This window comes from Panthera uncia, chromosome A2 (assembly GCF_023721935.1).
Source record: "Panthera uncia isolate 11264 chromosome A2, Puncia_PCG_1.0, whole genome shotgun sequence".
Lineage (NCBI taxonomy): Eukaryota > Metazoa > Chordata > Mammalia > Carnivora > Felidae > Panthera > Panthera uncia.
Window position 1 is genome coordinate 139,867,185 of NC_064816.1, and position 14,611 is coordinate 139,881,795.

General features: G+C 58.6%; 1 protein-coding gene and 1 long non-coding RNA gene across 17 annotated transcripts in view; one reads left to right on the forward strand and one right to left on the reverse strand.

Moving 5' to 3' along the window:
- The window catches only part of FLNC (filamin C), a 27,505-nt gene extending 15,536 nt beyond the window's left edge, over positions 1 to 11,969 (forward strand). For 2 of the 4 annotated variants that reach the window (XM_049641805.1, XM_049641808.1), the window contains 27 exons: positions 152 to 325; positions 433 to 595; positions 876 to 1,036; positions 1,691 to 1,858; positions 1,938 to 2,061; positions 2,518 to 2,674; positions 2,750 to 2,939; positions 3,124 to 3,147; positions 3,270 to 3,517; positions 3,964 to 4,044; positions 4,346 to 4,445; positions 4,694 to 4,834; positions 5,102 to 5,230; positions 5,323 to 5,496; positions 6,128 to 6,289; positions 6,403 to 6,606; positions 7,025 to 7,177; positions 7,262 to 7,384; positions 7,498 to 7,740; positions 7,932 to 8,201; positions 8,302 to 8,439; positions 8,667 to 8,782; positions 9,360 to 9,492; positions 9,587 to 9,763; positions 9,914 to 10,132; positions 10,746 to 10,955; positions 11,080 to 11,969. In XM_049641805.1, the coding sequence (XP_049497762.1) occupies positions 152 to 325; positions 433 to 595; positions 876 to 1,036; positions 1,691 to 1,858; positions 1,938 to 2,061; positions 2,518 to 2,674; positions 2,750 to 2,939; positions 3,124 to 3,147; positions 3,270 to 3,517; positions 3,964 to 4,044; positions 4,346 to 4,445; positions 4,694 to 4,834; positions 5,102 to 5,230; positions 5,323 to 5,496; positions 6,128 to 6,289; positions 6,403 to 6,606; positions 7,025 to 7,177; positions 7,262 to 7,384; positions 7,498 to 7,740; positions 7,932 to 8,201; positions 8,302 to 8,439; positions 8,667 to 8,782; positions 9,360 to 9,492; positions 9,587 to 9,763; positions 9,914 to 10,132; positions 10,746 to 10,955; positions 11,080 to 11,267 (4,370 nt within the window). In that variant the 3' untranslated portion in view covers positions 11,268 to 11,969. The remainder of the gene's footprint in view (positions 1 to 151; positions 326 to 432; positions 596 to 875; positions 1,037 to 1,690; positions 1,859 to 1,937; positions 2,062 to 2,517; positions 2,675 to 2,749; positions 2,940 to 3,123; positions 3,148 to 3,269; positions 3,518 to 3,963; positions 4,045 to 4,345; positions 4,446 to 4,693; positions 4,835 to 5,101; positions 5,231 to 5,322; positions 5,497 to 6,127; positions 6,290 to 6,402; positions 6,607 to 7,024; positions 7,178 to 7,261; positions 7,385 to 7,497; positions 7,741 to 7,931; positions 8,202 to 8,301; positions 8,440 to 8,666; positions 8,783 to 9,359; positions 9,493 to 9,586; positions 9,764 to 9,913; positions 10,133 to 10,745; positions 10,956 to 11,079) is intronic. The other 2 variants (XM_049641806.1, XM_049641809.1) reach the window with 1 other exon arrangement.
- LOC125930133 (uncharacterized) overlaps positions 1,397 to 14,611 on the reverse strand; it is a 15,181-nt gene continuing 1,966 nt past the window's right edge. For 2 of the 13 annotated variants that reach the window (XR_007460069.1, XR_007460070.1), the window contains exons 2-3: positions 3,089 to 10,421; positions 1,397 to 2,818 (exon numbers count right to left, since the gene is read on the reverse strand). This is a non-coding gene — a long non-coding RNA (uncharacterized LOC125930133). The remainder of the gene's footprint in view (positions 2,819 to 3,088; positions 10,422 to 14,611) is intronic. The other 11 variants (XR_007460081.1, XR_007460080.1, XR_007460075.1 and 8 more) reach the window with 11 other exon arrangements.

Sequence of the window (14,611 nt, forward strand, 5' to 3'; positions counted from 1 at the left end):
GGGGGGGGGGGGGGGGGGCAGAGGGTGGCTGGGCTCAGGCTGGGAAGTAGCGGATAAGAGCAAGAGCCTGAAAGCTGGGGAGGGTGGAGGCATGAGCGACTATGTGAGGCTGCCCTTGACTCACACGGAGTACTCTTTTCCTGGGACCCAGGTGTCCTGCGTGAGGTGACCACTGAGTTCACTGTGGACGCAAGATCCCTAACAGCGACAGGTGGGAACCACGTGACAGCTCGTGTGCTCAACCCCTCGGGTGCTAAGACGGACACCTATGTGACAGACAACGGGGACGGCACCTACCGAGTGCAGTACACAGCCTATGAAGAGGGTGAGGACCTGGGCCGAGCGGGGACGGTGGGGAACCGATGACTCTCAGTACGGATGGGGTGCTAGGGGCTGCACACGCCCTGATCACCCTGTGTGGCTGGCTTCCAGGCGTGCATCTGGTGGAGGTCCTGTATGATGACGTAGCTGTGCCCAAGAGCCCCTTCCGAGTGGGCGTGACCGAGGGCTGTGACCCCACCCGCGTGAGGGCCTTTGGGCCCGGCCTGGAGAGCGGCTTGGTCAACAAGGCCAACCACTTCACTGTGGAGACCAGGTATCCTCCCCCTTTCCTAATCTGGACACCGATGCTGTAGCCACCCTGATCCCAGCTACTCACCCTTCTCCCTTGTCCTTCCTGTGTGCGCCTCATCCCACCCCCTCTCCAGGGTGACCCAGGAGCCTACCTCCCCTGGTGTTTCAAGATCAGCTCCTTTGTCCCTCCTCAGCTGGGCACCTAGCAGCCTGCCCTCTGTCCTCCACCCACCCCCTTCAGCGGCTCTTCCCTCTCCCTACTCACCGTTCCTAGCAGAGCTGAGAAGGGTGTTGCCTTGCAGGGGAGCTGGCACCGGAGGCCTTGGCCTAGCCATCGAGGGCCCCTCAGAAGCCAAGATGTCCTGCAAGGACAACAAAGATGGCAGCTGTACCGTGGAGTACATCCCTTTCACCGCTGGAGACTACGACGTCAACATCACCTTTGGGGGGCGGCCCATCCCAGGTGTGCGAGAGAGTGGGTGGCGGGGGAGGGTTGTGCAGGGAAGGCATCGGTGACAACGCGTGGCTGCTGAGGCTGTGGCCAAGAGGCAGGGCAGTGATTGTTGCTGATGGGACAACCCTTCAGTTCATTCCCACAGGCCCAGGGCTGGCGTCCCGGCCCTTTGCCTGGAGCGCCAGACCTCACAGGTTGTCACTCAGGCACAGTCCAGGCCACTCTCGCCATTAGAGGAGAGCCTCTCTCTCATGCCTCCTCGCGCAAAGAACAGGGCTGCGCTGTTTGGGCAGGTCATGTCTTCTGTTATTGCAGAGCTTAGGCATGCTGAAATTGGTCATTTTTTTTTTCCACCTTAACTTTTCTAACTTCATGGTCAAAAGCGCATTTTATTTTTAAAATAATCCATTTTTAGCATTTTATTAATTTAAGGTCTTCTTCCAGGCCTGTGGCCCAGCACATAAGGTTTGCCTCACCTTAGTCTGCAGCCAAGTTTATTTGTCCCCGTTTATGAGCAAGTTCCTAAGCATTTGTACATGTTGGTCTGGCCTCTCTGAGGATATTTCAGAGGCAGGGAAGGCAGGGAGAACCTCTCCCCTGCCTCCTCGGCGTCAGAGACCTTTCTGGGTAGGTGGGTAGGGGCTGATGTCCTTCTCCTTGCAGGGAGCCCGTTCCGGGTGCCGGTGAAGGATGTGGTGGACCCTGGGAAGGTGAAGTGCTCAGGGCCGGGGCTGGGGGCCGGTGTCAGGGCCCGGGTACCCCAGACCTTCACGGTGGACTGCAGCCAAGCCGGCCGGGCCCCACTGCAAGTGGCCGTGCTGGGCCCCACAGGTACCGAATGTCTGGGGCAGGGTGGAAGGAGGCGGGGCAGGGCACCAGGAGGCTTTGCTGACCCTCCCCCCTTGCTCAGGTGTAGCCGAGCCTGTAGAGGTGCGTGACAAGGGAGATGGCACCCACACCGTCCACTACACCCCAGCCACCGATGGGCCCTACACGGTAGCCGTCAAGTATGCTGACCAGGAGGTACCACGCAGGTGAGAAGCACTCTTGGGCTCCCATGCTGTGGCTGAGCACTGGGGTGCTCCCACCGGGGCCACACCTGCCAGCCACTGGCAGGGCCCTGGGGGTGCCCTCCCCCCACCACTCTGGCCCCATCCGGTCTCGGGCTCAGCCACACCCCCCCCCGCTCTTCCTTGGGGCTCCCTGCCTGTCACCACACAGGCAGCACAGCCCCAGGGGCTCTCCTTGGGCCGGGCTTTCCCACCACGTAGCTACAAAATGAGTGTCTTGGGAGAAGGCAGCCTCCTGCACCCTCTTCTTTAAACCAACCACAGCATCTTCCCTGGGAATGCAGAAATTCTTAGGGTCTGTCACGGGTACCCTCGAGTAATCCTCCCACAAAACTCAGGATGTGGTCTGCCCCCTCCTCCCCGCCCCAGAGTCCTCCCCCCAGACCCCCCGCCAACTGTCCATCCTTTCTGCCCCTCAAGCCCTTTCAAGATCAAGGTGCTTCCTGCCCATGATGCCAGCAAGGTGCGGGCCAGCGGCCCCGGCCTCAACGCCTCTGGCATCCCTGCCAGCCTGCCCGTGGAGTTCACCATCGATGCCCGGGACGCCGGTGAGGGTTTGCTCACCGTCCAGATCCTGGTGAGTCCATGTGTAGTACACTTCCCCGGTCAGGGTTTGGGTACAGGCAGGCCCTGACCTCTGCTTCTCCCCCAGGACCCGGAGGGAAAGCCCAAGAAAGCCAACATCCGAGACAACGGGGATGGCACGTACACCGTGTCCTACCTGCCAGACATGAGTGGCCGGTACACCATCACCATCAAGTATGGCGGCGACGAGATCCCCTACTCGCCCTTCCGCATCCACGCCCTGCCCACTGGGGATGCCAGCAAGTGTCTTGTCACAGGTAGGCACCCACCCCATGTCCTCTGCCCCTGCTCACCATCGAGCACCCCTCATTGCTCTTCCAGGTCCCTAGCCCAGTCCCCAGGGGACTGCTGGTCAGAGAGCCCACCTCTCCCACCTCCCCTGCCCCCACCCCCCACCCCCTCTCACCAGCTACGTGGCCTCACACTCTTCTCTGTTTCCAGTGTCCATTGGAGGCCATGGCCTGGGTGAGTGCCCTTTTTCTTCTCTTCTCACTGTGGGCTGAGGTGGCAGGGGCAGCTGGGAATGGAGAGGGACTGAGCACAGCCCCCACAGACCTTCAACCTGGCTTGGCTCTTCTGGGTGGCAGGTGCCTGCTTGGGACCCCGCATCCAGATCGGGGAGGAGACAGTGATCACGGTGGACGCCAAGGCGGCAGGCAAGGGGAAGGTGACGTGCACGGTATCCACTCCGGATGGGGCGGAGCTCGACGTGGATGTGGTTGAGAACCACGATGGTACCTTTGACATCTACTATACAGCGCCCGAGCCGGGCAAGTACGTCATCACCATCCGCTTCGGAGGCGAGCACATCCCCAACAGCCCCTTCCACGTGCTGGTAAGTTCCAAGGCCCTGGACACTGGCTGGGGAGATGGGCCCTCTTGGCAGCAGCAAGGAATCACGAACCTGTCCGCACACCTGATAGATTCTGGGCCCAGAGTGTTCCAGAGTCAAGCCATTGATTTCCCACAGCCTCCCAACTTGGGAGTTGAGCACAGCCCGTTTTCTGGCCCTTCCAGTGGTTGGTCGGCTCTCTCTGGAGGAACTTGCCATGTTCGTCTCTGATCCTCAGGCCCACTGTCCCTATACATACCCCCAAGGTGGCCCTGCAGGACGATGAAGCCCTCTAGAGGGTAAAGCACTCAAATTATCCATACTGCCTCACGGGCAGCCTGAGATTTCAGATCTCTGGGCCATTCTCTGAGTCCGCTCTCACTCACTTGAGCTGGCGTGAACTGGCCTCCTGGGTAATAAGCCATGCTCTCCCGTGCCTTGTCTCCCAGGCGTGTGACCCCATGCCCCACGTGGAGGAGCCTCCCGATGTGCTGCAGCCGCACCGGCCCGGCCCCTACCCCACACACTGGGTACTGCCGCCTCCCACACGTCACCCTCCTCCTGCTCCTTCATTTCTTCCTTCTGATCCTCAGTGGCCAGGGTTGGGGCATGGCCTGGGGGCCATCTTGGGGAGCAGGCGGGAATCAGGCTGGGCAGACACATCCCTGAGCTGAGCACGGCACCTCTTCTCTTGCAGCTGACACACCTCTCCTGCCGCTCTGGTTTCACCATTAACCATCTTGTTCTTTCCTATCTCTGACTTCAATTGTGACTCAGGCCAAGCTCCCCAGGCCTTCCCCAGCCAATGACTGTTCCTCTCCCCTGCCCCAGGCCACAGAGGAGCCAGTGGTGCCTGTAGAGCCAATGGAGTCCATGCTTAGGCCCTTCAACCTGGTCATCCCCTTCACCGTGCAGAAAGGGGAACTCACAGGTACTGTCCGGGGGCCCCAAGGCAGGAGAGCTCAGAGTGGGGACTTCTTCCAGGCCAGAGGGGGGAAGTGAGCTACCCAGGGTCACACAGCAAGTTGGGCAGGGCTGCAATTCAGACTTGAGCCTTCTGTGTCCCAGTTCGGGCTTCATCTCACAGCTCCAGGCTACCTCATGGTGCCTGGGACAGCAGGGAAAGGGTGGGCTGTGGTAGGATGAACAGGTCCCCTACATAATTGTGTTCCCTGGCAGGGGAGGTACGGATGCCCTCTGGGAAAACAGCCCGGCCCAACATCACCGACAATAAGGATGGAACCATCACGGTGAGGTATGCACCCACCGAGAAAGGCCTGCACCAGATGGGGATCAAGTATGATGGCAACCACATCCCTGGTAAGTTGGGGCCAGGCTGAGAGGAACCCACAGTGACTTCATTCTTGCCTGCCTTCTTTCGACAAATATTCACTGTGCACCTGCTGTGTGCAGACACAGCACACACCCCCAGGCCCTGGGGAGGCTGGTGTCTCGGTGGGAGGCAGGCTTCCATCACAGACCCCCACAGCAGACAGGGAAGCCACAGGAAGGCACTTGGGACTGTGGTGGGCTCAAGCAGCTCCCGTCCTCACTACTGACCCAGTCCCCTTTCTCTGTTTCCTTCAGGAAGCCCCCTGCAGTTTTACGTGGATGCCATCAATAGCCGCCATGTGAGTGCTTATGGGCCAGGCCTGAGCCATGGCATGGTCAACAAGCCGGCCACCTTCACCATTGTCACCAAGGATGCTGGGGAAGGTGAGGGGAGCTGCAGGCAGAGGGCTGGAGCAGGAGGCCAGATGCAGGGATGAGGGCAGGACCTCTGATCTCAGCCCCACCTCCCCCTACAGGGGGCCTGTCCCTGGCTGTGGAGGGCCCATCCAAGGCAGAGATCACCTGCAAGGACAACAAGGATGGCACCTGCACCGTATCCTACTTACCCACAGCGCCTGGAGACTACAGCATCATCGTGCGCTTTGATGACAAGCACATCCCAGGAAGCCCTTTCACGGCCAAGATCACAGGTGAGGTGGAAGTAGGCACACAGGCCTCTAGTACACGCCCTCAGCACACGATGGATGTGCAAGACCAGTGTGTTCAAGTAATCAAGGGTTGTTAGCGTAGGGGCCCCTTTTGGGTGGAAGAGGGCATTTTTGTACAAATATCAGGAACATTCCATTCCCTGTAGCAGGTGAGAAATATCCAACCACCCCTCAGGCTTTGAAATACATCATCTCAGTGTTTGGAGTAACTCTTATGAAGTTAGGATACTGATAAACCTCTTTGATAGATTGGTAGGCCCAGAGAGGCTAAGCAACTTGACCAGAGCCACATAGCAAGTAAGGGATCCGTGCCGACTGGTCTAGTGTTTTGGTTCCGTGAAACTGTGTGACTTGCGATTAAAACACACAGATTAGGGATTTATCCTATTTGGGCCGGAGGCATCCACAAGGCAGCTGGGGTAGGGGGCCTGTCTGGAAGCTTTGGCAGCTAACACGTGAATGAAGACCAGGCTCTCTTGGGCCTTCGGCCTCTCTGCCCCTTGGGTGGGCAGGTCTGTGGAGTCCAGCGGGGTCTGCCAGGAGGTCTCCTGAGCCCCATGAGAACACGCTACCTGGAGTCCTAACCGCCTGACATGTCAAACTCCCCCACCAGGCGATGACTCGATGAGGACATCACAGCTCAATGTGGGCACCTCCACGGACGTGTCACTGAAGATCACGGAGAGTGACCTGAGCCTGCTGACTGCCAGCATCCGCGCCCCCTCAGGCAACGAGGAGCCCTGCCTATTGAAGCGCCTGCCCAACAGGCACATTGGTGAGTGTGGGGCCATGGGGAGGGGCCTCAGGAAGAGGAAGACCTGAAAGGAGCTGGGAAGGGGTGCTCTGCCAGGCCTTGGGCACCATGCCTGACCACCCCCCTTTCCACAGGCATCTCCTTCACCCCGAAGGAGGTTGGGGAGCACGTGGTAAGCGTGCGCAAAAGTGGCAAGCATGTCACCAACAGCCCCTTCAAGATCCTGGTGGGGCCATCTGAGATCGGAGATGCCAGCAAGGTGCGGGTCTGGGGCAAGGGCCTGTCCGAGGGACACACCTTCCAGGTGGCGGAGTTCATCGTGGACACTCGCAACGCAGGTGCTTCTCGCCCCAGAAACCCCTTGTTTTGGCTGGTGCTTCCAACAAGGACTTGAACTTTCCTGCCCAGCAGCCCTTAGTCATCGCCTCCTCCCTGGACTTCCCGTTCTGGGGTCCAGTTGAGGGAAAGTACATGTTCCGGGTCATTCCTCTTAAATGTTAAGAGAAAGTTCAGCTCTCTTAAGTTTCTGACTGTCCCTCACTCACTGGAACCCAAGAGGCCCACCTGGGGGAATTTTCCATACTGCCCATCCCGGACTGTCTGGCTCAGTGTCTGGCTTACCCCTCCTCCCACAGAGCCAGCTTTCATTGGTGGTTATACATGCTGGGTGCCTGGTCCAGACAGAGCCTGTAGTGGGGGGGCGGGAAGAGCAGGGTGGCAGGGCCTGAGGGACACGTGTCCTTTGCTTCCTGCCAGGTTACGGGGGCCTGGGGTTGAGTATTGAAGGCCCTAGCAAGGTGGACATCAACTGTGAAGACATGGAAGATGGCACATGCAAAGTCACCTACTGCCCCACTGAGCCTGGCACCTACATCATAAACATCAAATTTGCTGACAAGCACGTGCCTGGTAAGCTTTGGGCCACAGCTGGGCAGGGAGAGGCCAGGAGGCCGGTGTCTGAGCCATCCGCTCCCCCTGCCTCTCCCCCTCCAGGAAGCCCGTTCACTGTGAAGGTTACCGGTGAGGGTCGCATGAAGGAAAGCATCACGCGGCGGAGACAGGCACCTTCCATTGCCACCATTGGCAGCACCTGTGACCTCAATCTCAAGATCCCAGGTAGGAGCCGGGAAGAGCCTGGCAGGGCCCTGGGGAGGGCAGCGGGCCCAGAGCCTACCCCACGGGGCCCCGTCCTTCCGGCACACTCACCTCCACTGCTCCGTGCCCCACAGGGAACTGGTTCCAGATGGTGTCTGCCCAGGAGCGCCTGACGCGCACCTTCACACGCAGCAGCCACACGTACACCCGCACAGAGCGCACGGAGATCAGCAAGACGCGCGGCGGAGAGACCAAGCGTGAGGTGCGGGTAGAGGAGTCCACCCAGGTTGGTGGAGACCCCTTCCCCGCGGTCTTCGGGGACTTCTTGGGCCGGGAGCGCCTGGGCTCCTTTGGCAGCATCACCCGGCAGCAGGAGGGTAAGCAGGGCCGTGCTGGGCCAGGGTCCTCACGGGGAGGCTGGGCCTTCTGTCCCCTGGGACAGGATGGGGAGGGCACAGGCAACTGGCCAGGGTGTTCTGGGAAGGGGAGGGGTCTTACTGAGGGAGGGAGGGAAGGTCCAAGGCTGGGGGCAGCCCCAGTGTCAGCCTAACCATCCCACCTCCTGCAGGGGAGGCCAGTTCCCAGGACATGACTGCACAGGTGACCAGCCCATCGGGCAAGATGGAAGCCGCAGAGATTGTCGAGGGAGAAGACAGCGCGTACAGTGTGCGTTTTGTGCCCCAGGAAATGGGGCCCCATACAGTCACCGTCAAGTACCGCGGCCAGCACGTACCTGGCAGTCCCTTTCAGTTCACTGTGGGGCCGCTGGGTGAAGGTGGTGCCCACAAAGTGCGGGCTGGAGGCACAGGACTGGAGCGAGGTGTGGCCGGTGTGCCAGGTGAGGGGCAGGTGTCCAGGAGAGGGGGTGGGGGCAGGGCAGCTGGCAGGATGGGCAATCGTGCTAAAGAACTGCCTCTGCCCTGCTTCCCTGTCCCCAGCTGAATTCAGCATTTGGACCCGAGAAGCTGGTGCTGGAGGCCTGTCTATTGCCGTGGAGGGTCCCAGCAAGGCGGAGATTTCATTTGAGGACCGAAAAGATGGCTCCTGTGGGGTCTCCTATGTTGTCCAGGAACCAGGTGGGTGTCCATGATGGAGGCGGGAGCTGGGCCTGCCTGACCTTCCAGACTGGGTTTCTGCTCGCTGACCAGAGCAGAGAGATGGGCTACAGAACTCCCGCTTCACCTGGGCCCCTGCTCTTTCTCTACCCCATCTCCCTCCACCCCACACCCCTGGGAGTGCGAGTCTGTCTCCAGACCTGAGCCCTGGCCCAAGGAGCCTGTCCTGACCAGCCTTCTCTCCCCAGGTGACTATGAGGTCTCCATCAAGTTCAATGATGAACACATACCAGACAGCCCTTTTGTGGTACCTGTGGCCTCCCTCTCAGATGATGCTCGCCGCCTCACTGTCACCAGCCTCCAGGTATGTGCCATGGGGTGGGGCCCCTCTGCCATCCTGAGAGATAGGCAGGAGGTGGAGGCAGGTCCATGTGTCCAGGGCTTAGCAGTGACCTTGGAAGAGACAGTCAGGCAGATGTCTCTCCCTCTTTCCCAGTATCTGTATAGCAGGGGGCACCATGCCTCACCCCAGGATCATCTTCTCACACTCCCACCCCCAATTGGCCTCCTTGTGCTTCTTCAAGTCCTCCCCAGTGACTCACCTCCTCCAGGGAGCCTCCCCAGGGCAGTCTAGGCCACACCCTTCCTCCTCTGGGCCTCTGGGCCCTGACCTGCTTTATAGTGTTTGAATCTTATCTCTTTAGTCAGGACAGGATACGTCATGTCATCCTCCACTGTGCCCAACACAGCCAAGTGGGCCCCACCTCCTAGCAGATGCCAAGGCCATAGGCCCAGCCCCTGCCTCCCCCTCCCCTCCCAAGGGAGCCTTGGTGAGAGCCTCCCTGAGCCGGGCCAGGCTGGGGCTGGGATCAGTGTCAGGCTGCAGACAGCAGTGCTCCAGACCCTCCCAGGATTCTGAGCACTGGCTGTGGCCTCTGCAGGAAACAGGGCTCAAGGTGAACCAGCCGGCGTCCTTTGCGGTGCAGCTGAATGGTGCTCGGGGTGTGATTGATGCGAGGGTGCACACGCCCTCGGGTGCGGTGGAGGAGTGCTACGTCTCTGAGCTGGACAGCGGTGAGCTGACCCTGGCCTTGCCCACCCATGCCAGGCCCTTCTGGGACGGGGAGGGGAAGAACAAAGGCTCACTCACCAACCCTCCGCCCCACAGACAAGCACACCATCCGCTTCATCCCCCACGAGAACGGCGTCCACTCTATTGATGTCAAGTTCAACGGTGCCCACATCCCTGGCAGTCCCTTCAAGATCCGCGTTGGGGAACAGAGCCAAGCTGGGGACCCAGGCTTGGTGTCAGCTTATGGTCCTGGACTTGAGGGAGGCACTACTGGTGAGTGCCTGGGGCTAGGGAGGAGGGTCCGATATTGGGGCACTCAGCTTCTGGTCCTGTACTGCCCTGTCCCAGAGGGCTGAGTCCTTGCAGAGATCTGTTCTCGGAGCCTAGGGCCCAACCTACCGCCTTGCTACCTCTGGTCCCTAGGCGTGTCATCAGAGTTCATTGTCAACACCCTGAATGCGGGCTCAGGGGCCTTGTCTGTCACCATCGATGGCCCCTCCAAGGTGCAGCTGGACTGTCGGGAGTGTCCTGAGGGCCATGTTGTCACTTACACTCCCATGGCTCCTGGCAACTACCTCATTGCCATCAAGTACGGTGGCCCCCAGCACATCGTGGGCAGCCCCTTCAAGGCCAAAGTCACAGGTGAGTGCCCGGGGTGGGGGACATCCCTCCAGCCCAGCCTGCAGCCCAACCCAGCTTGGATGACTCCAGCAGCCATTCATATTCAGTCATAGTCTGACCTAAAATCCACGGACAACTTACCAGGAATAAAGTGGGCCTGACCTTGCACGGCACACCATTCTGTGGAACCACGGAGAATCATTTTTGAAAATCAAGTCCTTCTTCTTTACTGTTGTCTGTCACTTGATTAATTTTTCCCTGCAGTGGCTCCCAAGCTTTAGCTTAACTTTCTTCATATGTTTCTGGTTTCCTAAAACACAAAGCTCGGTAACCATTTAGCAAGCTTTCCTTTTGGAAGCAGTGTGAAGGATCAGTTGGATATATGTTCCTTTTTAAAGCAAGACTCTTAACCCTGGGACTTGAGTTCCCAGACCGTGCCAGGGCTGGAGCCATCAGAGGCCCAGGGTCTCAGGATGAGCCTTAGCTGTGCGCACAGCCGGGCTCACTAGGAATTCTGGGTGCCGCAGCAGGGAAGGGATGTGGCCCACGGGGCTGTTGGTGCTGGCTGAGGGCCTGCTGCCTCAGGAAGGCAGGCCTCTGACCCAGCTTGTGTTCACCCCACGCTGTCCCTCAGGTCCCCGGCTGTCTGGAGGCCACAGCCTTCATGAAACATCCACAGTTCTGGTGGAGACCGTGACCAAATCCTCCTCAAGCCGTGGCTCCAGCTACAGCTCCATCCCCAAGTTCTCCTCGGATGCCAGCAAGGTGGTGACACGGGGCCCTGGGCTGTCCCAGGCCTTTGTGGGCCAGAAGAACTCCTTCACCGTGGACTGCAGCAAAGCAGGCACGCCAAGGGAGGAGAGGGTGGTTTCCTAGAGTGGGCAAGTGCACAAGAACATGGCAGGTGGGGGGCACCATGGGGCTGTGGGCCCCTGGTGTGAGCCAGCCCCTTCCGTCTCCCCCTCCAGGCACCAACATGATGATGGTGGGCGTGCATGGGCCCAAGACCCCCTGTGAGGAGGTGTACGTGAAGCACATGGGGAACCGGGTCTACAATGTCACCTACACCGTCAAGGAGAAAGGAGACTACATCCTCATTGTCAAGTGGGGCGACGAAAGTGTTCCCGGAAGCCCCTTCAAAGTCAACGTGCCCTGAATCCCTGAAGTGCCTCCCCCAGCCTCAGCCCCCACCTCCGGCCAATGCACTCACACACACACACACACACACATACACAAACACACGTACCACACCTAGATGCACACGCACAGAATCAGATACCACAAATACCTGCCCTGGGGTGTGAAGTGAACGGCCTAGCCTCCCCACCCTGCCATGCCCCCAGGGGTTGGAGGGCTTTGTCTGTCTCAGGGCAGTGTTCCTCCCGTGAATGTGACACGAAGGTGGGGTGGGGGAGGGCTGAGGCCAGTGGGGAAGCATGTGTTTGGGGGTGTCTGCGTGTGTGAGAGAGGGCACCCTCAAACCGTACTGCCGGCCAGACCACCTTGCTGCTAAGGACTGTGTCTGGCCCCTCTGGTGGCCACGACCCCAGAGTGTTAAGGACTTGGAAAAGAAAGCACAATCGGAGGAGAAAACAGACCCAGAACCAGCAGCAGCGCTGGCACGTGGCCTGGCCCACAGCGATTTATATCTGCCCCAGCCAGGCTTCCTGGAGGACTGCTTTCTTTCTCCCTCTCTCTTTTTTTTTTTTTTTTTTTACGGTTGCACAGCTCTGCCCCATGGGGGGCCTTTTTTACACACTGCGAGGCCCAGCTTTCTGGGGAGACTTTTGCACATGTCATGCGGCTCTGCTGGGAGTCGCGTAAGTGGAAAACTCCAAATAAAGTTTGGCCTGTCGCAGAGGCTTGGCTGTTCTTGTGCATGTGCTTTCTATGGGTGGCCACCATGTATTTGGTAAGGCCTGGGATCTTGGTGAAATACTTGAAAGAACCAAGGACTGGTTCTCAGACTCCTAGAGAGCTGGGGGGTGGGAGAGGGAGGTGAACACTGTGTTCTGGAAGACTGCCCTGTGACTACTGGCAGGCTTCCCTTTAGCCTGACCTCAAAGACTCTCAGCAAATTAGGTCCTTAAAACAGCACAGACTCCAACAGGAATGTTCCTCACCCAGCAGGCAGGCAGAATCCCATGCAAACCCTGGAACGTTTAATCCAGCTAAGTCCAGGGTCAGATCTGGACCTGCTCTGGCCCCACCAGCAGTTCGGACCTTGCTCAGGACCCCAACCTAAACCAGCCCCTAACTAGTCACCCTAGCCTGATCTCTTTCCTTACCTTCCTGGCCCACAAACCTCTGAACTCATCTCCTAGGCCCACCACCTCTGCAGTTAGCTCCCATGGCCTCTGAACTAGTCTCCCTGGTCCACCAGCTTATCTGTTCTCCCCCACCTGCAAACCTCTGAACTAGTCTCCCTGGCCCTCAGGCCACTGACAAGTCTTGAGGGCCCCTGCCTCTTCCCTTAGCCTCCTCTCTGACCCACCAGCCTCTTCTCATAGCCTCCCCGGCCACCAGCTTCTTACCTGGTCTCCCAGGCCCACAGCCTCCTCCCTTAGCCTCCCTAGTTCACAAGCCTCCTCCCTTAGCCTCCCTGGCCCACCAGCCTCTTAGTCTCCCTAACTGCCAGCCCCCTCACAAGTGCCTTATTTGTAACTAGCCTTCTTGGCCCATCAGCATAGTCACTATTCTCCCTGGCCTACCAGCATCTTCACTAGCCTCCCTGGCCTGCAAACCTCTGAACTAGTCTCCCCGACCCATCAGCCTCTTAACCAGTCTCCATGGCCCACTGGCCTTTTCACTAGTATCTGTCCTACCAGCTCTTAGACTAGACTTTTTGGCCCATCAGCATCTAAACTAGTCTCTCTATCCCACCAGCCTCTTCACTTACCCACCAGGCTCTTCTCTTGGCCTCCCTGGCTACCACCTCTGAACTAGCCTTCTGGGCTCGACAGCCTCTTCCCTTAGACTCTCTGCTCTGCCAGCCTCTAAACTTAACTTCCCTGATTCACTGGCCTCTTAACTGGCCCCCCAGGTCCACCAGATTCTTCACTTGTCTCCATGGCCAAGCAATCTGTTCATTTACCCTCCCTGGCCCACCAGCCCCTTAACTAGTCTCCCTGTTCCACCAGTGCTTAACTAGTTTCCCTGGCCCATCAGCCTTTTACTAGCTTCCCTGGCCTAAAAGTCACTTCACTTGGCCTCTCTGGTCACCAACCTCTGAACTAGTCTTCCCGGCCCTACAGCCTTGTCACTTAGCCTTCCTGGACCACTAATCTCCCTGGCCCACTAGCCTCTTAACTAGTCTCACTGGCCTGCCAGCCCCTCCCCTTAGCCATCCCGGCCCACCCTGCACACTGCAGCCTGAGAGGCTCACATTATAGGAATCTGCCCCTCTCTGGCTTGAGGCCAGTCCACAGCTCCCTCCTGTTCCAGGGTAACATCTACTCTTCTACCAAGGCCTTTAAGGCCTCCAGATTCACACACCAGCTTCCCCAACCTGTTCATGCAAGAAGTCCTGAGTCAGTGTGCCCTCTCTCCACCACACCCTCCGCTCCAAACTCTCACAGCTTCTAGCTTCCTGGGTACCCATGAGGCAGTCTGGGCCAGTGCCTGGCAACACCCTTGCCTCTCCACTCTGCTCATCTTCCTGGCCCCCTCTCTGCCCCTCCTGGATCTGCCCCCCAGCTCCCAAACCACCCCAGGGGGACATCTGTGCCTGTGTTACCACACTGATCTGTGACCTTGTGTCTACAGACCCTCCTCCCCACGAGCCTGGGCTCCCTGACCCTGGAAGGTCTAATACAGACAGGTGTGACAAATGAGTAACTCAGTAGCTAGAGCAGGGCAAAGAAGTATTTCACTCAATTGATCCCTCACCTCTAGACCTGTCCTGGACATTTCAGCACACAGTGGTGGCCCAGCTCTGAACTACCCTCCTCGCCTCTTTACTCAGTAGCCTATGCGCCTCCTTGCTCCTTTTCTTTTTTTTTTTTTTTTAATTTTTTTTTTCAACATTTTTTATTTATTTTTGGGACAGAGAGAGACAGAGCATGAACAGGGGAGGGGCAGAGAGAGAGGGAGACACAGAATCGGAAACAGGCTCCAGGCTCCGAGCCATCAGCCCAGAGCCCGACGCGGGGCTCGAACTCACGGACCGCGAGATCGTGACCTGGCTGAAGTCGGACGGACGCTTAACCGACTGTGCCACCCAGGCGCCCCTCCTTGCTCCTTTTCAAGTTTCTTCTTTCCTTTCCTCCTCCTTGCTCTGAATCCTGCCCCCTTAAGGCCCCTCCAGGGCCTCTTTATTTTTTTAAAATTTCTTTCTTTCCAGAGAGCAAGTGAACGAGCATGCAGGAGGGGCAGAGAGAAAGGGGGAGAGAGGGAGAGAGAGGGGGAGAGAGAGAGGGAGAGAGGGAGAGAGGGAGAGAGAGAGAGAGAGAGGGAGGGAGAGAGAGAGGGAGGGAGAGAGAGAGGGAGGGAGAGAGAGAG